Here is a 27,991-nt window from a genome sequence, read left to right on the forward strand (position 1 = left end):
CTGAAACAATGATATATTATCCCTATTTTTACAGCCGGGAAAACTGGGACTCTAATAATACGGTCACAAGCCAAATATCTAGCGAGTCACAAAGCCAGGAACTGAACCTGGGTATTCTCACCTCAAAACAACTTTTCTTACTGCTAACTGCTCTCGAAATGCAAAACAAAGGATAGACAAAGGGTTTTCACCAAACTGTTTTGCACTTGATTCTTTTCTTCCGTGCGTCTCCTCATATTCGCTTCTCTGCGTGAACTTGACCCAGAACTAACCCGTTTTCCTAATCACCTTTCAAGATCCCCTTCAAATACCAATACCTCTATGAAGTATGCCCGAGCAGCAAGAAGCCGTATGTCTCTTTCTCCCCTTCTCTCCTACTCTTTCAAATGGCTCCCTACAGTTTGTAGTTGGTATTTTATCATGCCATAGACCTTTCTTTCATTTCATCTTCCACAGACTTCGTCTTGCTCCACCTTTAGGACACTTCTCCGCCCCCAGCGGTCGCCCCGGAAACGCACGCTACTTTTAGCTGAATCTGTTCGGTGAATCCTTTTCAACCTCCTCCTGGGGTCCGACGCCTCATTCCCCCAGACCCGCTTCATATAAGGTGTACCAACTCTATCTCCGCAAATTTCTAGCTACTAGAACTAAGACCGCTGTCTTTAACGCTGACTCCGGGATGGAGACGCTTCGGACGCCGAAACGCTTAGCAACCACCGGCTTCCGTCTTCTCTTGCCACCTCCGAGATCCTCTTCCGGGGCAGAGGTCGGCTCCCCTCTCCTCCAAGATGGCGAGCGGCGGCAGTGGGGGGGTTTCGGTGCCTGCGCTTTGGAGTGAAGTGAACCGTTATGGCCAGAACGGTGACTTCACGCGCGCTCTCAAAACCGTCAACAAGAGTAAGTGTCCGCATAGCGCCGGGCGGGTGGGAGGATGCAGCCCCCTTGCGACGCGCGCGACCGTCTCCGAGCAGATGCGGGGAGAGGAGACCCCAGCCGCCCGCTAGGGCCGGAACGTCCAGCCGGCGGGGGTCGCCGTCCATTTGTTCAACCCGGCCAGCTCTGGGTCCTGGGTGGCTTAGAGCCACGTGTACTTCCCTCTTTAGCTCCCCCCAGCGAGAAGCGAGGGAGGGATTTAAAGAGACCGCAGCTCCCAGCGTCTTCTGTAAACTGTTTTTATTTTACTCCGTTGATTTCACGCCTTATTTCGCAAATACTCCACGTTGCCTTCTTTTCGCTTTTCTTGTAGTGGAGTGATCAAGACAGTATTGCTAAGGGAGCTTTTTCTTTTGGGCCGCAGCGCGGGGGAGGAACCTGCCTGGGACACGTAATTTGAAAGCTAGTGCTGACGAAGTGGAAGCTGTACAGACTCATGGTAGAGGAAAGGGCTGGATCTGGATGTTAGGCCTGTCATTCCCACAGATAGAATCCCTCCAGCGTCCTGGACAAGAAAATGTGTGTGTGAAAGCACTAACACTTGAAATAATGTTGCAAAAAAGAAAGGTGTATTGTTTTTTGTCCAGTAACTGCTCGTTTTTCGAGTAAACTATCTTCGATGTGACGTTCAATTCATTATATTCTTTTATCATTTACTACCTAACTGTAATATAGCCATGCTTTTTAATGCTCTCTGTCGTGCTAAATTATTTACTGAAGATATTGCCTGTATTTGTTTGGTTTGGAAATGTAATTACCTGGACAGGGTTTGACTGTTCAAAGCAGTAATAACACACAAGATGTTTCTGTAACATAGAAGTATGGATTTTCAATAACCTATTGCTGAGTTAATGTGAAAAGAAGTGATTATGCCCACAATGCACTTTTTGTGATTTCACACATTGAGTAAAATAGCTACTAATGAGCATTGTTTGATTCTTAAACTTGTTTTGAATTAACTTTGGCCTTTGGCTAGGCCTGCAACCAATATTAATCAGCACTGTAGTATTTTGCAGGCATTCTTTAATCAGCAAGGACTGTCAGTTTGTTCTCCAGTATATATTTTCTTAATTGATAGAAAATACTCTGATTCTTAGACTGGGAGTTGAATTCCTATAGTTGCCCAAAAGCACGAGGAATGATCCTAGTCATTTTGACACTGAACAGCTGTTTAGCATTGACACTTGGCCAACTGAATTCTTCCCTGTATTTCTGGTTTAGTTATATTAGTCGAAAAGGGAAATTTTGAATGATGCTTGGAAATATTGCCAACAAAATAAATTGTATATTTTACAGTATATAAACTCTTTATACAGAGTATTCTCATGTAATTTTCTTAATAACCTTGTAAAATAGGTAGTGCTTTCATATACATTTTGCAACCAGAAGGTTGACATTTGGCAGTCAAATGACTTGCCCAATACCTCAAGGCAGTTAGTGACAAACTTATAATCAAACCTGTCATTTGCTGCTAAGTTCTATGTGAACTTTTTTCTTTCCCTGTGAAGTAATGAAATGTGTCGGATATACCATGCATCCGAAGATGACAAAGCAATAGAAAATAGCTTCATTCTTTATTTCACTGTACTTTTTTTTTACATGCATCTTGAGAAGCTATCTCACTGGAAAGGCTAACTAGCTCTTCTTATTGTCACTTCTTAACTTAAAGATCAGCCATTTAAAAAATATTTTGACCATTCATTTCTGCTGCAGTAAAATTGTTGTAGCTTCCTTAGGTGGAAATGTGCAAAGCGAATGGATCTAAAAATTGCTTCCCTAAAATTGCTCTCTAGTACTGCAGATCAACAAAGATGATGTTACTGCCCTGCACTGTAAAGTGGTATGCCTTATCCAGAATGGAAGTTTCAAGGAAGCCTTGAATGTCATCAACACTCACACCAAAGTGTTTGCCAAGTAAGTGATTTAATTAGTTGCTTGTGCACATTTACCACAGCTATAACCATTTCCATGTTTTCCCCCCATTATTCAGTGATTTTTTTTACCTTTTTCCTTCCTTTCCTCTTTTTTCCTCTTGCTTCCCAGTGGTGTTTCTGAAACTGGAAGGAGCAGTAGTAACCTCTGTTCTGTCATGCCTTAAGGAGCCTTTTCTTTACACCTATCTTCCCTTTGAAGGGAAGGGAAGAAGAAGGGATACTCTGGAGGAGCATGGGCCATACATAAGAGTCACAAGAATTCTTGAAGGATGTAGGGAGAGCAATTCAGCAGAAGTTTAATTTGAAAAAAGGGGTGGGGGACAGAGGAGGGCAGAACATGTAGGGTAGGGATGTGTAAGTCAAGGTCTCTAGGATGGTTTGGCAGTCTTAGCCTGACCTCTGTGCCTGTCTCCTTTGAGAACTGTTTAGGTGAGTATGATATTAGGCCAAGATCTTTCAGAGTTCTTTAGCAGTCTTTAGAATATATAGTCATTTTTAATTTATTACTGTTTATTATTATTTGGGGGTTGCGCTGGATCTTTGTTGCTGTGCAAGCTTTCTCTAGTTGCAGCCAACAGTGACTGCTCTGTTGCAGTGTGTGGGCTTTTCCTTGTGGTGCCTTCTCTTTTTGCAGAGCACAGGTTGTAGGCACACAGACTTCAGTAGTTGCAGCGTGCAGGCTCCAGGATGTGTGGGCTTTAGTAGTTGCAGCGCATGTGGGATCTCAGTTACAGGACTCGAGATCGATGAAACCTGTGTCCTCCTGCATTGGCAGGTGGATTCTTATGCACTGTACCTACCACCAGGGAAGTCCAGCAGTTTTTTATTGTTATTTCATTTTTCATTTCATGAAATGCGAACCTAAATTCTGAATTGTTACTGTAATTTCATTTTCGTTAGTTATGCCTAAGCCCCAAATGAAATGTGTATTGAAATGCAGGTTGTATCATATTTATTCTTTAATGTCTATAAGATACACAATAGTGTATTGTATACTTCCTTCTGTATAAGGATATAAGAATTTCTATGTGTATTTTTTTGTATTTGCAAAGACAAACACTTGATGCAGAAGCAATAAATAAAAATAATCACTTGTAGGAGGTGAGGGGAGCATAGTAGATTTGAATAACAGTGGAAGTAAAACCTTTCAGTGCATACCTTTTTGTTTTTTTACTGGGGCCAACTGCATGTATTATAGATTAAAAAAAATTTTTAGACTTTATTAAAAATAAAAGGGTTATCAAAGGAAGCCCCAATAAAAGGTATCCTGTTTTCCTCCAATAAACATGTTTATACTAAAATTCAGTGTTTTGATTTTGGGTGATTTTGTGGAGGGGGGGGAGTTTTCAAATAGTATTTTGTTAAGTCTAGGATATTGCCATCTGCTTGATAGTGGTTTTTTCCTCATATATTATGGTTGAAACTTCAAAATGAGTTTCATGTGTGACATTCATGTAGATGAATTCTTAAGTCTATGTGCATAAGTAGTGTTCTGTGTAGTTGTGTGTTTACCAGTTGTTTAGTTACAAGTGCTGTGCTCTTTTAAGATTTCTAGTTACTTTTTCTTTGCTAATTATTCTTTAACAAGTTAAAACAGCATTTTATGGCTTATTATTTGATTAATAGATTTAAGAAACTTGTATAACAACACATTTAAAACAATGTTGAGATTGTCTTTATATCTAAAACAGTTTTTAGCTAATTCAGAATTTTATTCTTGTATATTTGTTTCAAAAGGCCAGTAATTCTAGTAAGAATATCCATGAAAACAAGAGAGCCTCGGGAAATGAATGTAGTATTTTCTATCACTTTTAAGCTGTCTGATTTTAGGCAAGTCACTAGCATTTGTCATCTTATTAATGATTAAATAACTTAATATGTATCAAGTGTGCTTAGAGCAGTATCTGGCTTATAGTGGGTGCTCTGCTAGCTAATAATCACATATTGGTTTTTGCTTTTTCAGTAACTCTCTTTCCTTTGAGAAGGCATACTGTGAGTATAGGCTGAACAGAATTGAGAATGCCTTGAAGACAATAGAAAGTGCCAACCAGCAGACAGACAAACTAAAGGAGCTTTATGGACAAGTGGTAATTACTGCTTTAAAATCCCTGTTTGACAGTCATCCTAAGTGAACGAGATTCTGCCTAGAGCAGGGAGTGGGGATGAGGAACCCCAGCCCATCCTGATACTCCATTAAACTTGCCACCAAACCAGTTCAACATATTCCCTCTTCTTGATCTTCGTATGAGCAACTGCATGTATAGTGTTCTATGAACAAATGACTTCCTCGGGGTAGTTGGGAAATTAAGAACTATCCTATGAAATCTGAACTTTGTAGTTGGAAAGATGAAGGCCAGTAAGTTTATATACTATAGTTTTGAAGTAGTCTTTATAGTTTTTAACTGGTATTTTATTCTAAGTGTAAAATGAAGAAAATCATGATGAATAAGAATTTGGATGAATTCAGATGGTTCATGAAATCTCTGGAAATACCTTATTTTCAAAGAGTTTTGAGACATACAAATAAGCCTATTAAGGTTATTTATGATAACAAAGCAAATGTTTTACTAGAACTAGCAAAACCCTCTTAAAATTTTTTAAAATGTCAGTTTAGGGCAAATAATGTTGTATTGAATTATATATTGCCCCTAAAAGGTGGTGTTAGTTTAACAAAGAAAAATTTGGGCACATTTATGGATTATAGGTCCGTAAAACACATTTCATGTAAGCTGGGTTAGTTTAGGGTGAATGCCTGCATTTTGGTATTGATAAAGGGTACCCGTCTTTGCATACATGGTAGGCTAATTGACCCAGAGTGGCAGTTCTTACTGCCCTTTGAGAACAACTTGAATGGAATAAGCAAGAATTATGTTGTGTACACTTGATACTACCCAATACAATAGTTGGTTTCTGGGAAGGAGTAATGAAGATGAAGTATAATGAACCCCTAGAAATAGTAAGCCCTTGTGTTAATATCTAATGTTGTTCCTGTTTACTAGGGCTTAGTAATCTTCTGGGAAATTTTTTTTTATTATTGAGTCACACTTAGGTAGCACGGTTGATTTCTACAGAATGATTTTCTTTTACAACCCACTTGGACATTTACCTAACCTCAAGATGGGAGTTGATACAATGGCTTTTCTCACTGAATCATGCCTACAAATATGCAGTATAGTAGAGATTCATTGCAGGTAACTTTTGGGAAGTATTAGTAGCATGCAGAACTAATTGAAAAATTGTAAAGGAAAAACAGTTAATTTCCCACATTATGTTGAATTAGGTTTCTTATATAACAGTTCCAAAAAGGGTTTATATGGGGTTAGGGATATAACACAATACTTGTCTTCTCTGATTTTTGATCTGCTATTTATCTCTTCAGTTATACCGGTTAGAACGCTATGATGAATGCCTGGCTGTATATAGAGATCTTGTCCGAAACTCCCAAGATGATTATGATGAGGAGAGAAAAACAAATCTTTCAGCAGTTGTTGCAGCTCAAAGCAACTGGGAAAAAGTGGTTCCAGTGAGTATTTCTGTATGTGCATACAGCCATGAAACGTTGCTCCTGTCTGGTGTTTGACTGGTGTTTTGCTCTGTGGCAGGAGAACTTGGGTCTCCAAGAAGGCACGCATGAGCTATGCTACAATACTGCGTGTGCTCTTATAGGACAAGGCCAGCTGAGCCAGGCGATGAGAATTCTGCAAAAAGCTGAAGGTTGGACACTTGTTAAAATTATATGTAAACGTAACATGCATATAACTTTGCAAAGTATTTCCAAAACCTACATTTGGTTTCTGGGACATTTTTAAGTGGAAATTATTGATGCAGTGGAAATTTCTCAGAATCCATCTAGCCTTCACTTGGTATTCTGTGTCTCTCTCTTGGTTTCTTATCCTTAAACCAGTCTACTTGTCCATACTCAACCATGCCAAAACCTAAGTTTGGTTAGTAGGTTTTTGAACAAGTTGCTGTGAATTTTAAATGCAAGTTAACAGAGTTAATAAACATTTGGTAAATGTTATAATTATTATTGGTATTAAGTACACAAGTACAGTGTGTGCCTGTATGTGTGCCTGAGTATACACTATATTTGTGCATTGATAACACTATTCAAGCACATTTTCACTCCACTTAGTATGTTTCCATATACAGTACCTATATACTTGAAAGCTGTTACTAGAAAAAGAAAATAATTTATTAGAGAACTTAATGACTGGTCTCAACTCCTGAAATATTTCAACTTGCTTCTGCATACATATTCCTTGGAAGCTATGAAAGTGATGTTGTAGAACTGCAGTGAATGATAGGAAAAAAAGATGAAATAGGCTCTGGTTTATTAATACTGATGGTTAAAACATATCATACCTAGCATTGAAGTGGTATGGAGGACACCCTCATACATAGTTTGAGGTTTGAATATAAAAGTAGTAGAGGCTTTGCAGTGGGCAGTTTGAGGCAGTGTAGCAGATTTTGAAATTTGCATACCCTTTGATCTAAGAATTTCATTTCTAGAAATTTAAGGAAAAACTGGATACATTCATATATATATATGTATGAATGTTCATAAGAACAAAAGTTAAGAAACATGCGTTTCTGTCCTATTAGAGGACTAGGTAGTTTATTATAACCATAGAATAGATTACCATGTGGTCATTAACAGTATTCATGTTAAAAATAATAATGTAGATGTATCTGTGTTGTAAAGATGTCCATAGTATATTAATGGGGGAAGGGAGGTTTCAAAATAATAGAATATCCCACTTTCGTTTAAAAATGCAACTGTGCATTTACATTAAAAATGATAACTGAAATGCTAAAGAGTAGTTACTTCTGGGCGGCAGGAGTATTGTCTTTATACTTTTCTATAACTGATTTTTTGCAGTCAACGTTTGTTGCATTTATAGATTTTTAATTCCCTTAAAAAATTTTTAACAGGGATTACAAGTAAAAGAAAATGCCAAAAAGCAAGAATAATCAAGGATTGATATTTATGTAATGTGTTTGATGCTAATGATAAATCTCAAATTTGCTTGTTATCAAAGTTATCTTAAATCTTCTGCCTAAGAATTTTGTTTTTGCTCATTGGAACATGAAAGAAATGAGAGTTACCCAGCAATGTTAATTTTAAAAACATTTTTTCCTATAGATCTCTGCCGCCGTTCATTTTCAGAAGACTCTGTAAGTATTCCACTGTGGTTAAGCCCAGATATTATACTGTAGCTAATATAAATTTGTAGTAGACTTCTTTGTAGTATTTATTCCTTTTGAAATGACGCTGATTCATTAAATAGGAATCACAGAAACCCTCTGGAATCTTATTTGATGGAATAAGATCAACAAAAACCCTTATTTGAGGGAATCTCTTAGGGTGAGAAATTATAATACAAAAATTTTATATGCCTTATGCATTTCATTTTAAAGTCATATAAATATAAATTAATTCTTAGGTTTTAAAGAAGAAATGATCAGTGAATAATATTCCTGAACTTGTTACCATGTTCTTCCAGAATCTTTCTTTTTGCCATTCTCATTTAAGCTTCCCTGTTTTGATGGCAATTCCTAAATTTAACAAAACTGACTCTATAGGAAAATTCCTGAAAATTATATATTTTCTTTCTGTTTATATAGTCTTTTTTATATGTGGATCAATTTGGAGAATATATGGGGAAAAAAATTTTTTTTTTGCTTAGGATGGGACTGAAGAAGACCCCCAGGCAGAACTGGCCATCATTCATGGGCAGATGGCCTATATTCTGCAGCTTCAGGGTCGTACAGAGGAGGCTTTGCAACTTTACAACCAGATAATAAAATTAAAGTAAGTGAGTTATAAAAATGTGTCTTTTATAGGGGATAAGGTTTCTTTTTAACGGTCTCTTCCTTTTTGACTGTTACTTTTTGTTCACAGACCAACAGATGTGGCATTGCTAGCTGTGATTGCAAATAACATCATTACAATTAACAAGGTATGGACTATCCATGGTTTCCCTACACTTATATCTTAACACTAGAAGCATATTACCCCAGCCTTGTTCTAGGATAGGCTTTTCCATGACAAAGTCCAGTTGCAGCAAAATCACAGTGAGTGAGTGAAAGTTGCTCAGTCATGTCCTACTCTTTGTGACCCCATGGACTGTACAGTCCATGGAATTCTCCAGGCCAGGATACTGGAGTGGGTAGCCTTTCCCTTGTCCACGGGATCTTCCCAATGCAGGGATCGAACCCAGGTCTCCCGCATTGCAGGTGGATTTTTTACCAGCTGAGCCACAAGGGAAGCCCAGGAATACTGGAGTGGGTAGCCTATCCCTTCTCCAGTGGATCTTCCCGACCCAGGAATCGAACTGGGATCTCCTGCATTGCAGGTGGATTCTTTACCAACTGAGCTATCTGGGAAGCCCAAAAATCACAGTGGAGAGTGTTATTTAACTCTCATAATGATTCTGCAAGGTATGTTCAAATAATAGAACTATTTTGTAGCTATATACACTGGACTTTAAAATCCTACCCTTTTCCCATTATTTATTAGAATTATCATATTCTATATGATTATATTATTATTAATATAGCTATAATATTTCCCATTATTAACATTATATGTTGAATATTTGTTAGAGAAGTAAATTGCTTAGACTTTGATTTCTTCATCTGATAAGTCTGAATGCAAGTTTTCTCTTTATAGTTTTTGTCTTTCCAGTGGTTTTTGTTTTGAGGGAGAAGAGCCATGGGCAGGTTTTCTCTCTTTCTCCATCGCCCTCCTCAATCCAAGCCCTGAGTAAAATATTACAAGCATGTATATAAACAATCCTAATGAGTCCTGTGTGAGTCAGATTAAACACCTTTTGGAACATTGTTTTAATGAGAAGATATTTCAAGTTCAGATTTGAAATTCAAGTCAATAGAGAATTAGAAAAGTAACAGTTGGTTTCTTTTCATAGGCTGTGTGATTTTCCAAGCACCAGCTTATTTCATCCTCACTGTTACCTTTTTAGGTGACAGTACTTGTCTCCAATTTATAGAAGTATAATCTGAGGCTAAAAGGAGTTAAATGATTTGTATAAGATCACAGCCAATAAGAGGTAGAACTTGGAGTCAGATTCTAGTCTCTGACTCCAAAGTGCTCTCCTTCTAGCCATGTATGGTATCTCTCACCTCATTTGGCAAAGATTCAGAGGGTTCACATATGTAGGATAGTGGCATTGAAAGGTAATAATTACAGGGTGTTGCAGGCCATTGTCATGGTGTAGGTTTCCAGAAATTGATGCTGGCATTTGATTCTTAGCAGCAAGATCTACCTGCTTACGTTCATGAACAATTTGAAATGCTGCTGCTGCTAAGTCGCTTCAGTCATGTCCGACTCTGTGCAACCCCATAGACGGCAGCTCAACAGGCTCCTCTGTCCCTGGGATTCTCCAGGCAAGAATACTGGAGCAGGTTGCCATTTCCTTCTCCAATGCATGAAAGTGAAAAGTGAAAGGGAAGTCGGTCAGTCGAGCCAGACTCTTAGCAACCCCATGGACTGCAGCCTACCAGGCCCCTCCGTCCATGGAATGCTAGTGAGGACAAATTGTTTTTAACTGATATATAAATAGTGAGGAGGAGTGTGTGTGAAGTACTAAATATCTCAATCCATTAGATTAGTGCAAAAGTAATTACGGTTTCAGACCCTGAATTTTAAATCCTTGTAACTAGGCTCAAACACATCTTTATTAATAGGAACCATTACAGTCAACACATTTTTGCCATCGAGAAATAAGTTTGTTTATTCCTATAGCATAAAAATTCATGCTTTGGGATTTGATGAATTCTTGGAAAGCTTTCTGCATCCTGCTTGCTGGTTATGGAAGTGTTTTCCTGCAAAAAGTAGTCGAGATTGTTGAAGAAGTGGTAGTCAGCTGGCAAGAGGTCAGATGAATATGATGGATGAGGCAAAACTTTGTAGCCCAGTTCGTTCAACTTTTGAAGCATTGGTTATACAATGTGTGGTCAGGCATTAACACGGAGAAGAATTGAGCCCTTCCTGTTGACCAATGCTGCCTGCAGGCGTTGCAGATTTCTGTGCATCTCATCAATTTGCTGAGCATACTTCTCAGATGTAATGGTTTCACCTGGATTCAGAGAGCTGTAGTGGATCAGACCAGAAGCAAACCACCAAACAGTGACTATGACCCTTTTTTGGGTGTAAGTTTGACTTTGGGAAGTGCTTGGTGCTTCTTGGTCCAACCACTGAGCTGGTCATTGCTGGCTGGTGTATAAAATCCACTTTTCGTTATATGTCACAATCCAATCGAGAAATAGTTCGTTGTTGTGTAGAATAAGAAAATAACACTTAAAAGCAACAATTTTTTTGACTTTCAGTCAGCTCATGAGGCCCCCACTTATTGAGCTTTTCCACCTTTCCAATTTGCTTCAAATGTCAAATAACCATAGAATGGTGGGCACTGAGTTCTTGGGCAACTTCTCGTGCAGTTGTAAGTGAATCAGCTTCAATGATCCTCCCAGTTGGTCGTTGTCAACTTCCAATGGCTGGCCACTGTGCTCCTCATCTTCAAGGCTCTCGTCTCCTTTGCAAAACTTCTTGAACCACCACTGCACTGGATGTTTATTAGCGGTTCCTGGGCCAAATGTGTTGTTGCTGTAGTGAGTTGTCTCTGTTGCTTTATGACTCAGTTTGAACTTGAATAAGAAAATTGCTCAAATTTGCTTTTTGTCTACCATCATTTCCATAGTCTAAAGTACATATGAAATAAACAGCAAGTAATAATTCATTAGCAAAAACTATAAAGCAAGAAATGTGCATTAAAATGATATATAACATAACTGCATTTATTTAAGAATGTATTCAGTATCAAATAGCAAAGTTCAATAATATGAAACCAAAATTACTTTTGCACCAACCTAATAAATATATACTGAATTTTTCTTCACTCAACATTCCTGAATTTTTCTTTAGTGTATTGCTGAATCCATTCAGTTCAGTTCAGTTGCTCAGTCATGTCTGACTCTTTGTGACCCCATGAATCGCAGCACACCAGGCCTCCCTGTCCATCACCAACTCCTGGAGTCATGTCCCAAACCCATGTCCATTGAGTTGGTGATGCCATCCAGCCATCTCATCCTCTGTCGTCCCCTTCTCCTGCCCCCAGTCCCTCCCAGCATCAGGGTCTTTTCAAATGAGTCAACTCTTTGCATCAGGTGCCAAAGTATTGGAGTTTCAGCTTCAACATCAGTCCTTCCGATGAACACCCAGGACTGATCTCCTTTAGGATGGACTGCTTGGATCTCCTTGCAGTCCAAGGGACTCTCAAGAGTCTTCTCCAACGCCACAGTTCAAAAGCATCAATTCTTCGGCACTGAGCTTTCTTTATGGTCCAACTCTCACATCCATACATGACCACTGGAAAAACCATAGCTTTGACTAGATGGACCTTTGTTGACAGAGTAATGTCTCTGCTTTTTAATATGCTGAATCCATTAGGTAATGCAAAATAAATATGAAACATGGTCTTAATCATTATGTAAAATTAAAAATCTCATTCTAGTGTTCAAAAAATTGTGCACATTTAAATATCTAGTCAGATACTTCATAACTACGGTTTTTGGTGAGGAAAAAAAGATCTCTGAGTTGGCTAATTTGAGCAGAGCCTTGCAGGAGGGATAGGATTTGAAGGTTAAGCATTTCCCATGCCTAAGCATATGCAAATGACTTCTGAGGGGACAGTGAGAGTAAAAGATAGATACACGCTAGCTAGTTTCAAAAAGGTTTCGATTTATTGATGATCAAGGTGTGGGAGTCCTCAGAAAATGTAAAATTTTATTAAGTGCCATGATGGCAAAGTTTAAGAGAAATCTGGCAGTGGCATGCATGGTGAATTTAAGTATTAAAATAGTGAGATAAGAGTACCAACTAGAAATAGTTTCTTAAAGATTTATATGTTTCTTACTGTATGTTTAAAATAATTTCACGTTGGATTGAAGCTTCACCCTCAGAAAGTAAAATTTAGTTTAGATTTCTTCTTTGCCTCCTTTTAGTCTTTAGTAGAAAACCTGGTTTTAAAAGCACAGTGATAACACATATTTGCAAATATTTAACAACGCTAGAATGCTATGCTCGTAGACACTCAGAGATCTGATTGGCCTTCTCAGGGTGCAGCATGACTTAGTCCCTTCCGTTCTTCAGTTCAGTTCAGTCGCTCAGTCATGTCCGACTCTTTGCGACCCCATGAATCGCAGCACACCAGGCCTCCCTGTCCATCACCATCTCTTGGAGTTTACTCAGACTCAACGTCCATCAAGTCGGTGATGCCATCCAGCCATCTCATCCTCTGTCGTCCCCTTCTCCTCCTGCCCCCAATCCCTCCCAGCATCAGTCTTTTTCAGTGAGTCAGCTCTTCGCATGAGGTGCCCAAAGTACTGGAGTTTCAGCATCATTCCTTCCAAAGAACACCCAGGGCTGATCTCGTTCAGAATGGACTGGTTGGATCTCCTTGCAGTCCAAGGAACTCTCAAGAGTCTTCTCCAACACCACAGTTCAAAAGCATCAGTTCTTTGGCGCTCAGCCTTCTTCACAGTCCAACTCTCGCATCCATCCATTCCATTTGTTTATGTATGACAGTATGTCAGAGAGGAGTAAATTACGTTACTCATCGGTCATCTAAATTTTTGAGATAGTTTGTAGAAATTACAAATTTAGGTATCTTTGTAGTCCTGATTTTCACTGTAAGATTTGTGCAGTCCCTCTGTACTTTTAATCAAAATGCTAAAAACAGGCCATTATTAGTGGAAAAATAAAATCAAGAACTCAAGCCAAATTTATATGCATCATAGTAGCATAGGCACCCCAACCAAGTATATTATCTTCCAAGCTCTCTTGTTGTCTTAACGTAAAATAATGCCTTGGAGTGTTGAAAGAGTTGAAGTCTAAGATTGTTGTTAATGATGAGTGATCTTTTCTTTGTCAGGACCAAAATGTCTTTGACTCCAAGAAGAAGGTGAAGTTAACCAATGCAGAAGGAGTGGAGTTTAAGCTTTCTAAGAAACAACTGCAAGCTATAGAATTTAACAAAGCTTTACTTGCTATGTACACAAATCAGGTAGGTAACAGAGCTCTAGTCCCCCTGACTAAACCTTTTGGAGTATGGTACATGATCCATAATGGTTATATCAGTCCAGTCTGTATTTTCATTTTTTGTCTTTAATTCATGCATACTTCAGAATGTCATGTATCAAATTTTGACTGTTAAATAAGTAATTTGCCCAATTCTTTGTACAGGTGTGCAGTTGGTGGCTTCTAAGAAGAAGACACTGTTCACAGCTGTAAATGAGATAATTTTCTCATTACCTTATTTCTAATTTCTCTAAATTAAGGAAAAAATCAAAGGTCATGAGCATAGATTTAAGAGCCATCTTTCATTATAGTTTGTGCATAATCACCTCAAGCTATAAATGAGGTCGATTCTAACTCTCATGTGTGTAAATTCTAATTAAGTTATGATTTTGTACTCTTCTAGAGCAGGAGTTTTCAGTGGGCTGAGAGGCAGTAACGTTTTCGTTATTTAGAGCTGAGTCATATTGTTCTTAAATACTTCAGCAAGAAATACCTGTACATTTTGTTGCTTTGAAGCAAAGGGTGACACTTGATATGTGTGTGTGTTTAAACAATATTCTGGAATTAAAGCATCCAAATGAATATTTAGGACTTATTCTTCCTAAATGCTTTTGGAACCTATAGTTTATATTCAGTAAATGGAAATCTTTTTTTTAATAAGAAAAAATTGAGGCTACTATAAACCACCTCTCTCGACCTAAGTGGTTCCTCACCTACGATTTTGTTTCAACTGATTTCCTTCCACCTCCCCTATGCTTTTCCCTTTGGTCATTCACTTAATGTTTGATTTAATTAACCAGCTTATGGGTGGGGTGGGGTGTGAAATATTGTCTTTTAGGCAGAACAGTGTCGCAAAATATCTGCCAGTTTGCAGTCGCAAAGTCCTGAGCGTCTCCTTCCTGTGTTGATCCAAGCTGCCCAGCTCTGCCGTGAAAAGCAGCACACGAAAGCAATAGAGCTGCTTCAGGTAAAAGAATTTTGAGTTTTTCATGAGCTGTCAGACGGCTGCAGCCTTGCTTCATTTTCATTATGTTATAATAATGTAAGCCTTATAAATTTCATGGGAAAATGAATAAGTATTGATAATAAACCACTAGATACATGCCAGAGTGTCACTTCAATTAATTCTTGGGCTGCAGCTTTCTTTATATAAGTTATTTGAAGATCAATTTAACAGTAGTTAATGATTTGTTAATGGAGAAGGAAATGGTAACCCACTCCAGTATTCTTGCCTGGAGAATCCCATGGACAAAGGAGCCTGGTGGGCTACAGTCCATGGGGTCACAAAGAGTCGGACACAACTGAGCGACTAACACATATACACACACACAATGGTTTGTTTTAGATTTAAAATACCAATAATGTATTCTCTAATTAAAGTCCTGATCCAAAACATCAGTTACAGAAATACTGACTTGATTTTTAATTAACCAGAGTGAAGTGATAAATCACATTGAATTCCCTGAGAGCAGACCACATTGGAAAATTGGATAGTGTAAAATTAGGACCATCTTCAGGGGAAATGTTCCTGAACAGGGATAAGGAGTTAAGAGTCATAATTTTTTTTTTTTTTTTAGTATCTTAAAAAAAAAATCTGCATAGTAATCTTAATTATTATTTTTCTGCTGGTGACTTCTTAGAAACTTGATGTTATTGCACTTACTTAATAATTTTGAAGTCAAGAGCATAATTTTGAAGCCAAGTGGGTATCAAATAAAATTTTTTCAAATTTAAACATTTGTTCTGAAACAAGAGATTTAATATTTTAAAGCTAGATTTAAAATTTAATAAGGCTGAAATAAGCAGTTAGAATATGTACACTTAGTTGTGTAAATTAAATGTGATTTCCCCCCCTCCCCCAACTATTTAGGACTATTCAGATCAGCATCCAGAAAACGCTGCTGAAATTAAGCTGACCATGGCACAGCTGAAAATTTCCCAAGGTAGTCATGATTATTTCATCATGATCAAAATAATCATGTTAACGGAAATATATGGTTGGAATGATTCTGAAGTATTTGTAGACTATGTGATTTTTAAAATTTTTGCATCATAGTGAAGCATAATCCTGTTCCATATATGAAGCTAGATTGTATGAGCTCCAACAGATGTAGTAGTGAGTTTAGTAGGCCTTTTCTTGGGTTAATTCCTAAACTGTTAGAATGTTTCTCAAACTATGCCTTGAAAGTCTGTAGAAGCAAAGAATTCATCTGTTCTATACTTAAATTTCCTGGATATGGATGTCTGGTATAGAAATGCTTATGTCTATCATGTGGTAGTGTTTGCATGAAATAAGTGTGACTTTGCATCCTAGTTTTCAAAATTTCTTATTTAGTCCTTTATTCTTCTTTTATACTTCATAACCCATATCTTTGGTAGAAAAGAGGCCAAGAAGTTTAATGAGAACTTAACGTTTTTGAATCTTAAAAGAAAACTAGTTTTTTTGTTTATGGTTTTGAACCAGTGTGGAGTGAGTGTCTAGAGCTGTGTTGTCTCTATTTGGTAGCCACTGTCCATGTTTAAGTTTAAATTAAAATTAGACAATGTTTAAAATTCAATTCCTCAGTTGTGTTGACCACATTGCATAAGTTTTGTACCTACATGTGGCTGGTTGGACTGCACAGATGGAGGATGTTTCCATCATCACAGAAAATTCTGGCAGACTGCTGTCAGACAGCTCTGGTGTCGGCCATAAACCAGGAGGTGTATTCTCAAGGGGCGTGGGGGATGATTGGTTTGGTGGGAGCAGAGGATTGAAAAAATCTTTTGGATATTATGATGGCTAGAATGAAAATTTTATGGGTAGAAGGGAGGGGAGTTGGCAGTTAGGGAAAAAAATGTCTAAAAAGTCTTCTTATTGAGACCAGCTTCCCTTTTCTCAAATTTATGTTAATCTTTTGTTTCCTTTTCCTTTTCCCACTTCTCGTTTTTCTTTTTCTTGCTTTCCCCTTTAATCTTCTTTTCTCACCCAGTTTTCAGTTTATTTTTGTAAAGATAATTTATCGTACTAATTACTGAGAGTGAATGTGTCATGGTTTTTTTTGTGGAAAGTGTAACTTACTGAGGTTTGCAATGAATAGAAAACTAGCGTTTCAACATTGTAGGACTACTGTCCAGCACGCTTACACCTACAGTAGCAGTTTCAAGGCCTTTAAGGAGGGATTCCTACCTTTAAGTTACCCTCTGCAAAGAGAGAAATGGAATTCAACAGGCTGAGAGTTGGGAGACTTTTCAGATAGCAGTTCTGTCATTAACTTTGTGGGCACAAGCAAAGTATGTTGTTTCATTAGGATTTAATTTCCTTTGTTGGCAAACTGAGTAAATATTGATAGAATACATTATTTCTGAGGCCCCAAAGCTTGAGTATTTAGAGATGTTCTAAAATAAGACTCTTAAATTTTCTGTTTTCTTTTTTTCTCCATGAGATGCTTTCTTCAATGTGATGCTGATTTTGTTTTTGTTCTCTTAAGGTAATATTTCCAAAGCATGTTTGATATTGAGAAGCATAGAGGAGTTAAAGCATAAACCAGGCATGGTGAGTTTATAACTAAAATAGTTTAAGACTGAAAAAGTAATGGCATTAATATAAGTTCACGGTGTATCTGATATTTCTTTGTTTTCACTTTAGTTTCTGCCTTTTTTATATATATTCATAATATAGAAGTAGTATTTAAAATAATAGCTTTCTGGTATAAATTTAATTTCATTTTATGTTCTGCTTTGCATTGACTTATTATTAAATCAAATGTGTCAGGAACTATTTAGGCCTTGTATTACCACTGAAAGCCAGCCTTAAATAATCTAAGACCATATATAGGAATTTCTTAGCCTATTATTTTATCATATCTTCACTTTTGATTTCTTTTGAGTTAAAACAATTTGGTAATAGTGACCAACAAATTTAGGTTTTAGTTCTCTGAGTATTCAAGCATCACAGGTTTAGATCACTAGTATAGCTGTGAATACATCTGTCTCAAAGTAAAGATTAATTCTGTAGTGGTGGTATGTGCATTTATTGTACAGGGACTGTTTCATTCTACAGCACAGCTTGTTTACAGATAGCACTCAGTAAATGTATAATAGTATTATAGTAGTGTTTTCTCTTGAAGAATCTTACTTTAAGACTGGACTGTGATTACTTTATGTTAGAATCAAATATAATATGTGGCTGAAAATAATCTTTAATATCTGCAGGATATTTTGTTTCTGTTATCTTTTTTTCTAATTAGTCTAGCCAGAGGTTTATTGATTTTATTGGTTTTTCCCAATGATACAGCTTTTTGTTTCTGCTTCCTTTTTGTCCTCATCTCCTATTGCTGCTTCCCCTTCACTCCACTCCAGCTTCACAAGCCTCCTTGCTGTCCCCCCAGCACACTAGGCAAGCTTTCACTGGTTTTATACGGCTTATCATGGGAGTTTAACCATGCTAGTGTGTTTATTTCCATGATCGTGTCTTGAATGTCTTGGCAATGTCTTATACTATATAAACTAATTTTCTAAGTGCTTATCAATTTCTGTATTTACCTTGTTGTGGACTGGTAACAAACCATTTGTCAACTAGTCTTAGAGGAAGTATTTTTTTTAATAGGTAACCACCTTTGTATTTGGAAAGCCACATTGTTCTTGATGTTTCTAGTTACGTGCTAGCAATTTTTACAATGGATTAGGTACTAGCAGAGAGCCTACCAACCTTTATTTGCCCTTTCTTTAATGTTAACTCGTTTTCAAAAAGTTTATTCTGAGAGAGACAGAGGAATTCTGTTCACTCACTTATACCTTTGACTGGGTAGGTGTCTGCATTAGTGACGATGTACAGCCATGAGGAAGATATTGACAGTGCCATTGAAGTCTTTACACAAGCCATCCAGTGGTATCAGAACCATCAGGTAAATAAATGGAGTAAAATGTTACGAGGGTACATTTTTGCATAAGAATAAAAAGCTGTAGTAATGATTTCATACTTAAGGCAAATTGAAACATTTCAACTCACTGTTTAAAAAGTGGAATGCTATTAGACTATCATTCAGTTTTTAAGTATACCAGGTCCAAATAAAGTTATTAGAAGTAAGAAATGGCTGCAAAATAATTTTTTTTTTTTTAAGCACAGTTATATTTTCTGAAGCGCCTTCCTGAGTGTATGTATGTGTGTTTGTGTCTGTAATCTCAAGAAATAAGAATAGTAATTGTACATGACTACATATAAGAGAGTTTATCATTAGTGGCTGTCTAGAGTAGAGCCACTAAAGTAGAGCCCATGGGTGGTAGTAATGGATAGAACAGCAGTACATGAATGATTGTGTGTCTCTAATAGGAACATCTTTGTTTTTTCCAGTATGGGTCTCTGCATAGCAATATCTAATACACACAGGTGTACATACATATGGGTGACATGAATACTGTTAGCAGTGAAGAGAGATCAGTGTTCTAGGAAGTATTATGTTAAATTAATGTTTGAGAACTATAGTGAAAAACTTTTAAGATTTGATTATGCAGTAATACTTCTAGTTGTAGACAGTTTAGATGGAGATGGATTGTATCCCAGATTCTTAAATTGGTCTTCACTTGTACTCATTTATCTGTCCCACTGTGTGTGTGTGTGTGTGTGTGTGTGTGTGTGTTATTTTGTGCATTCAATAAAACTTAAGATGAGAAATCTAATGGATAGGTCCATTTTAAAGCTCTAGTGAATAAAAACTTCATTGCCTTGCTAGATATGTAGTTTAAACTTTTTCTTCTTTCTTTATTGAACCTATAGCCCAAATCTCCTGCTCATTTGTCCTTGATAAGGGAAGCTGCAAACTTCAAACTCAAATATGGGCGGAAGAAGGAGGCAATTAGTGACCTAGAACAGCTATGGAAGTAAGCTTTGAAGGGTGGAAGTGTAGAAATCCAAGTTTTATTGCTCTTATTTGACATGTGGGAGTTACTTTGCTTGTTTATATTACTTTCTCCAGTTTTATAGACTGTTTAGTGACTTTTTCTTATTTCTTCTTTTAGACAAAATCCGAAAGATATTCATACCCTGGCGCAGCTTATTTCTGCTTACTCACTTGTAGATCCTGAGAAGGCAAAAGCGTATCCTTTTGATTGTTCCAGACCTCTCTCAAGTAGTGCACTAGATCTCTTCCCTTACCTGTTTTGACCAGGGTCTTTTTGTTATAAATTTCAACAAATAAAACCCCTCCTCTAACTAGTAAAAGCAAAAATGAGAATTTATTAATCACTGTGACCTAAAAATACAGTAATATTCAAATGGGATACAGTTTGATTCATAAGCAAAAATGCAGTCAGCAAGATGCAGCTTATATATCTCCAGGTTCAAGTAGAGTAGGAAAAAAATAAGAAAAAGCATATTTTATTGGGTGGTTATATATGATTCTGAGGTAGCATTCTGATTAATGCTCTTAGGTCACTTGCCCATCTCAGTTACTGATGTAAGAGAGGATTTAGTGCCCTGATTGGCTGAGTTTGGACCCTGTGTGTTACTCCAGTATGGGTGATCCCAAAACCAACGTGGGGATGGTGGATACTAACCAGCCACAAGTCTAAACTTTGCAGTGAGCAGATCTGTTTTATAAGCGTGATAACTGTTTTGGAATAGAGTTTTTATTAAGCCACCACTTTGAAGTACATTACCAAGTTAAGGAATAAGTGATTATGACTCCTTTCTCAAGTTCTCCTTTCACAATATAGTATCTATAATTGACCTTATGATCTGCTGACTTGTTATTCTATAGAAGACTTAATATTTTTTTGATGAAGGGAACCCAAAAAAAGACTGTTTTCCTACTGGCATAGATACATTGGCAAAATATAAATGTATATATAGGTATTGTCTTCCTGAACAAACTCTTGTTCTGTCGTAGTCTTAGTAAACACTTGCCCTCATCGGATAGTATGTCTCTAAAAGTAGATGTTGAGGCTCTTGAAAATTCTCCTGGTGCTACATACGTTCGGAAGAAGGGTGGAAAAGTTACTGGAGACAATCAACCAAACGAGCAAGGGTAATGTGTTTTATTATAATACTCACTAATGCCAACTTTAAGTTGTATAAGGGATAAATAAATGCATTCTTATAAAAATTCCATGTGAATAAAGTTAAAGTCCCTTTAGTTTCTTTTCTCCTTTGCTGTGCCCAGCTTTTTGTCCTTGTTACCCATCCCCCTTCCCCACCCAGCATTTACCTCTAGTACTAATTTAGTATGTATACATCCAGATCTTTTTCTTTGTGTTTACACATGAAAGTGATCTTGGAATACTTTTCTTAGATTGGATTCTTCTCTGTTTTTTTTATAGAAACTGGATTATATTGTATTTAACTGTTTTTGAACTTTCTTTAATAAGTCTTAGAGATTTTTCCATATTATCAATGTAGACATATTTTATTCTTTGTGTGCATAGTACTGGGGCTTCCCTGGTGGCTCAGATGGTAAAGAATTTGCTTGCAGTGCAGGAGAACCAGGTTCAGTCCTTGGGTTGAGATGATCCCCTGAAGAAGGGGATGGCTACACACTCCAGTATTCTTGCCTGGAGAATTCCATGGACAGAGCCTGGCGGGTCACAAAGAGTCAGACATGACTGAGCAACTAACACATGCATAGTGTTCCATAGGCTAGATGTGCCCGACTTAACATTTATTTACCTGTGGGTTATTGATGTACATTTAGTATATTATTTAGAATTTGAAGCCAAAGTTCAGATGAGGTTTATTTTGCTGATTTGGAGGAAACATTAGCCAGCTTCAGTAACTTATAAGAAGTCAAATTCTGATTTTTTACTTGTTCCCATACATTGTCATCTCAAAAATAGCAGAGGCCTACTAAACAAAATGTTCCCTTAAGATTCTGTTTTTGACTCAGGATAAATAGAGAATGAAAGAGATACACCACTTTCCCGATTTTGTGACTTTCATAAATTTTCAGTATTTTCTCTTTTGAATGACTTAAACTATAATTTTTCATAACTTAAAAAAACATGTATCAGCAACAGTATATGAGTGACCTCATCGTGAGCCCTGTACTTGTTCCTTTTTAACTTAAAAGTTAAGTAAGGAATTGGCGTCTCAGTGATAATATTGTTTCAGATTTCGTTGAATCATTGTCCCAATTTCAAGCCTTATCAAGAACTCCAAAATAATAAATTCAAACCATATCTTGGGGAATTTGCATATAATGCCTTTTAAAATATTTTCAGGGGGTTTTTTGTTTGTTTTTTCTTTTTCAAAACAGGGCTGGGTAATTAGTAAGAACATACAGTTCTTTTCTAATCCTTTAATCTTCTTTGTATTTTCCCTTAGACAGTTACTAAGATGTTCATTGACTCAGTTTCAGCACAGTATTTTCATTAGGCATTATTAATGCTTTTTTTTTTTACTTTATGTTGACTTTTTGATAAAAAGGATTAATTTCTTTTGAAGTTATATTGTGTTGCTGACAGAAAATAAATCATTGTCCTTGCCCTCAAAAGAACTTCAGTCTAGAAGAAAGAAATAAGCAGCAATTGAAAATAAAGGTTGCATGTGCTATCATTGTGCAGGCTAGAGCAGTACACCAGAGGAAATAGTCAGTCCTTCCTGGGAACAATGGGAGTTTAAGAAAGGCTTCCTGGAGGAGGTGACTGTGTTGACTCTAGAGGAAGATGAGGATGAGATAGGCAAAATGTGAGCAATAGCAGAGAAGTAAGACATGCAGAGACTCTGGGAAATCGCAGATGTGGTTGTGGAGTGTAATTTGTAGAGAGACAAATCCCTATCTGCCCTTTTCCCACCCAAGGCCACAGCTGATGTTAACTTACCTTGCATATCCTCCCAGAAATATTCTTTGCCTGTATGATACTTGTGCATATTCTCCTGGCAAAGATTTTAGATTACATATTTACTAGTTTTGCCAAATATAAACTGATGTACCACAGAACTGTAGATATTTGTGCTCGTACAAATTTCTTTTTGCATAGATTTAATATGTGCTAGTGTAAATTGTATTTCTTCTGTGAAAACAGTTGTCATCCATTTTCTAAAGCACCTTCCAAAAACTATAGTATTTGACACTTGATTAAATTTAACCTGAATAAATATCCAAACTGTTTCATTAGCTTTGGTGTGGTGACACCACATCTTAAACTTCTTCATGATAAAGTACCTAGCTCAGTCTTTTGCACATGCTTAATGCTCTGTAATTATTTTATCACAGTGATAATGATTTTTCTTCTCTTTGTAGACAGGGAGATTTGAAAAAAAAGAAGAAAAAAAAGAAGGGTAAGGCTTTTTTTTTAATCTTTAGATTTCTTTCTATAAAATAAAAGCTTAAGGTTAGCCTTCCATAGAAATCTTCAGAGATAAACTTGGCCTCTCATATCTTTGAAATTGAGTTTTGATTTGACTGTGGCTAACATTTATTTTAAATTTCTAACTTTTAAAGAGTCCAGTTCTAAAGTTTGCCTGAATTCAAATTGTTGCTCTAGTGACATTGCTCTTTTGCTGTGACTGTGAACAGGCTCTTAACATACCTTCCTGAGTTTTTCATCTGTAAGATGAAATATAATACTGCATATAAAAAGCTCTTAGAACAGTGCCTGACACACAGTAAGCTCTTACACGGTAGAATGCCTTTGGCTACAAGTACCGTAGAAGTCCATCAAATTGGTGTAAGACAATTCACTGTTTATGAAACCGACAGTGTAGAGGAAGGTTAGCATTGAGGTAGGTTTATCCAGTAGTCGCTACCTTTCTGTTCTCCTCTACTGTACATAAAACTGAATCCCGTTAAGAGTAATCAGATGTTTATTGGAAATAGGGCCACATTCTTGTTATCCAGAAGGACAAAGGGAGCCTCCCTGAATTTGGCAAGTCTTTCCCGTTAACCTGACTGGGGCAACATAGGTCCATGTCCGGCCCTGGTACTGCCAATTAAATTGCTTTGTACAAGGACTGTACCAATACCAGTATACACCTTCTGCCAGTTTTGTTTGTTTCCCACAGTCTCATCAACACTGGATATTCTTCTTCTTAGAATATTTTACCCTTTAAAATTTTTTCTCTTTTTTTTTGGCTGTACTGCACAGCTTATGGGATCTCACTCAGTTCCCTGAACATGACCCGGGCTGTGGCTGTGAAAGCCAAGAGTCCTAACCACACCAGAGAACTCCTGTGTCCTTTTTATTTTTAATCAGTGAGGTCAAGCATCTTTTCACATGGTTAATGACTTATTTCTCCAGGCTTATTCTAATTACAGCTATGCCCATTTTCTATATATGATTTACCTACTGATTATCAAAAACTAATTCTGTATTAAGACTGTTAATTCAGTTACATAGTATTCAAATGTTTTCTTGTTTTGTTTCTTTTGAAAAGTATCTTTTACTAAATGAGAATTAAAATTTTTTATACGGATACACCTATGAAATATTATTAGGGCTTCTGAATTTTGTGTTATGGTTAGAAATAAGGCCTCTTCTGCTACTAGATTATATAAATAAAACTTTTCTCAGATAAATCTATTTCAGTTTTAATGTTTAGTCCCAAATTTGGATACAGTGTTTAAACAAACTGTCTTGAAAACATTATGCACAAATCTCTCATTTCTTTATCAATTAATTGTTACACAGGAAAACTGCCTAAGAATTACGACCCAAAAGTGACCCCAGATCCAGAAAGATGGTTACCAATGCGTGAACGTTCCTACTACCGAGGAAGAAAGAAGGGTAAAAAGAAGGATCAGATTGGAAAAGGGACCCAGGGAGCAACTGCAGGAGCTTCCTCTGAACTGTAAGTCACTGTTCCCCAGTTGAGCATAGGTTACTTCTTTCTGAGATCGACTTAAGGTCATTAGTAATAAATTTTCAAAATATATTTTCAGTATGAGAGTTATAGTCTTTAATAAATGTTTTGTAATATGGTTATGTAAAGGAAAGAAAATGGGTTGTTTCTGGTTTGGTTGTATTGTAAATACTAGAATTGTAGGATTGTATTGCAAATATTGGGATTATATTACCTTCAAAAAGAAACTAAATACACTGAGTAATTCAACTTACTAAATATCTAGATAAATAATTTGACTAGAAAGCAGAATTTAAAATGTTACTAAATGAGTTTATTTCTACATAGGATTATAGATCATTAAAAGGTGTTTTTTTTTTTTTCCTAATCTTTCTAAAATTTGACATGTACCATCTATTACATTTTAAAATTAAAAAGCAGTAAAAGTTGTATTCAAGGAAAAATGGACAGGGAGTTGAGGAACACAGTTTAAAAGAAAACGTGTGTGGGGACTTGCCCCATGGTCCAGCTGTTAAGGCTCCACACTTCCACTGCAGGGAGCGTGGGCTCGATCCCTGAGCAGGGAAGCGAGATCTCGCATGCCAGGTGGCACAGCCAAAAGAAAATGAAAATGCATATGGGAGACTGTGAGGGGTGGTTTCCTTTGTTGAGTGTATAAATGACCAACACTTTCCTGATCTGATGATTTCAGGGATGCCAGTAAAACTGTGAGCAGCCCACCCACCTCGCCAAGACCTGGCAGTGCAGCCACAGCGTCTACATCTACAAGTAATATCATACCCCCACGACACCAGAAACCTGCTGGGGCTCCAGCAACAAAAAAGAAACAGCAACAGAAAAAGAAGAAAGGTGGGAAAGGGGGCTGGTGATTAGAACAGTCTTGTTGCCATTTTTAAACTAGCCTCAGTGACACAAGGAACATAAATAAAGGTAACAGCAAGAAGCACAGAGCTGCTCCCTCTCCCCTCCCTACATTTTCATGAAATTATTTTGTTGTGCATCAAACAGAAAAGCATCTTCCTTCAAACTCTTGCCTAGTCAGACTTGGCCTACTTGTACCACCTTGCTTCGCACAAATGATGAGGACGCAGAACAGTTGGGCATTTACCCACCTGATATCCATTGCATCCTTTCTCTTTGTGTGCTGATCTGGTGTTGTTTTCAGTTTCAGAAACAAGGCATGTTATCCAATGTTTCCTAGGATATAAACAGAAACTACTTCTGTTTCAACTGGAGTCCAAAGATACTTGTTCCTTCAAGTCCCATTTTATGTCTTAGGAAGCCTTAGGAGACTGAAAGTGGAGTCTTCTGAGCATTCCAAATATCCGCTTAGAAATAGCATGTAATAAAAGGGACCTTATTAATATACTGGTGTTTTCACTTCACTACATGAGTGGCCACAAGAAAACTAAATTAAATGTCTTGATTATTCATGAAATTCTGTCATGTGATAGTGGAATATGGGCTACTAAATATATGTGGTAATGAGAAGTATGTGTATGTATATACATATATACACACAGAGATATAAAGTAGGACTTCTTTGTGCCCCTCATGTCATTTGCAAATTATGATAACATTATGCTAATTTAGCACTGTCAAAGATATCAAGAGAAATACATCAGTGTTGCAAGAAGTTGACACTTAGATGCAACGTTCTGAGGTCAGACTTATTTGGACCCTCTTGGTCAGAAAGATTTAAATGGCCCTTACCAAGCATGAACATTGACTTCCAGCAGAGAGAGGCAATCAGTGCCAGAGTTGAGGAGTCGGCAGTATTAAAGCGTGAAAGAACTGTTTGGCCCAATTAATAGATCTCAAATGACTCCTCTTTCTAGTTGCGGGGCATGACCATTCATTACCTTTCTCAAAGTAATGAAAGTCAGTCCGTGATACCAGTGTCACTTTGTTCTTGCCTTGCTTACAGGTCACTTTCTTCTTAAACAGGTGTGAGGCAGACACACTGGCCTGCCTATCCAAGTTAATGTTCATTTTATGCTGCCCAAGATAGCATTCAGTTTAGACTTACAAGTATTTCTTGTGATCATATTGCTCTGTCCTTGTTAATGAAGTGCTGCTGTGTTTAAACATACCTGCTAAAACTTCACAGGGTTTTCTGAAAGTTTTACCTCCTTTACGAGAGTAAGAAATGTGGTGCTGCCTTTCTCTAACATAATCTGTGGTGGCATCTAAACAAGAGACCCTCTTCTATGAATGATTTATTATGGCATTATACTTTTTGAACTCTCAGAATAGTCTTTTGGTAAGAGTGACAGATATTTATTCCTTCTGAATATAAATCCCACTACAAAAATAATTGTTAGTAAATTTATGGTTTTAGGATTCTGTTAAATTTCTATAGTGAAGGATAATCAATTCTTAGGTTACAGAATTTTGGTGAAATTTATCCATCAATGAAAATTTTGACCCAAGGCACAACAAGAGAAATTTCCAGTTCTCTATTTAGTCATTGTAATTGCTAGTTGTTGTTATCATCAATCAGTACTAAGCAACTGAAACCTCAGTTCAAATAAATTGTCATTGTCAATGAAGTGTAAACACCTCTGTTAACTTCCTAGTAATTTCTTCTTCTTTTGGACAGGTCTTTAACTCATGACATATATACTTTGTGTATATATGCGTGTGTGTGTGTGTGTACATTTATAACAAACCAATATGGATACATCCATTCACTGTGGCACATTTTAAAATAAAAGAATCTAGCAGTGAGTATGGATTAGATTAAGATGTTTGGGGGTATTGGCATTTTGCAGAGGCATCCTGCTAGTACATCTAAGAATTTTTTAAACTGAGCATCTAAAATTACCTCTTGCCCCTTCCTGCAAAGCCAGAAAATTAAACTAAGGTATTGAGAGAACAAATTTTTCACTGAAAATTCATCATGTAGATACCTGTACAGAACCAAATTGAAGAGTGAACATTTTTTAAGTTTTGGCTTTTGAGGAAAAAAAAGCTGACACCTTTATTGCCTTTGAAGAAGGATCACTCAGGAGCTCTGTTGTGCAGGCTTCACACTGTGCAAATGGCACTGGCTTAGCGGATGGCACTTCCAAGACTACTTCGGAAACTGCTAACCTTAAAAACAAGGTCTCTGAAACCTGTTCATTCGTTTCTTTTAAACCTGTTCGAAACTTGGATCTGATGAAGGAAAGTCGGCTTACCACATTAAGATAGTTTTATTAGATTGTGGACCATACTAAAGAGTGCTGCTGCTGCTGCTAAGTAGCG

The 27,991-nt window shown here is 37.0% G+C and overlaps 1 protein-coding gene across 1 annotated transcript; it reads left to right on the top strand.

Annotated features, from left to right (window-relative positions):
* Nucleotides 1–762: 762 nt before the first annotated feature.
* Nucleotides 763–27,472, top strand: SRP72 (signal recognition particle 72). Its single transcript, XM_004009842.6, has 19 exons — nt 763–897; nt 2,727–2,847; nt 4,831–4,954; nt 6,247–6,390; nt 6,470–6,581; nt 8,014–8,045; nt 8,558–8,682; nt 8,773–8,830; nt 13,823–13,954; nt 14,807–14,935; nt 15,839–15,911; nt 17,439–17,503; nt 18,759–18,854; nt 19,724–19,827; nt 19,966–20,043; nt 20,835–20,972; nt 23,184–23,221; nt 24,571–24,730; nt 25,434–27,472. Exons 1-19 carry the CDS (start codon nt 789–791, stop codon nt 25,609–25,611), a joined length of 2,016 nt encoding a protein of 671 aa, XP_004009891.2. The 5' UTR covers nt 763–788; the 3' UTR covers nt 25,612–27,472.
* Nucleotides 27,473–27,991: the final 519 nt, after the last annotated feature.

Source organism: Ovis aries, chromosome 6 (assembly GCF_016772045.2).
Source record: "Ovis aries strain OAR_USU_Benz2616 breed Rambouillet chromosome 6, ARS-UI_Ramb_v3.0, whole genome shotgun sequence".
In the NCBI taxonomy this organism is placed as follows: domain Eukaryota; kingdom Metazoa; phylum Chordata; class Mammalia; order Artiodactyla; family Bovidae; genus Ovis; species Ovis aries.

Excerpts from the sequence above, each read along its gene's own strand:
- SRP72 (XM_004009842.6), top strand. The coding sequence starts at position 789 with ATGGCGAGCGGCGGCAGTGGGGGGGTTTCGGTGCCTGCGCTTTGGAGT. Across the intron at positions 2,848-4,830 it reads CACACCAAAGTGTTTGCCAA|TAACTCTCTTTCCTTTGAGA; the intron begins GTAAGTGATTTA and ends TTGCTTTTTCAG. Across the intron at positions 20,973-23,183 it reads AATCAACCAAACGAGCAAGG|ACAGGGAGATTTGAAAAAAA; the intron begins GTAATGTGTTTT and ends TTCTCTTTGTAG.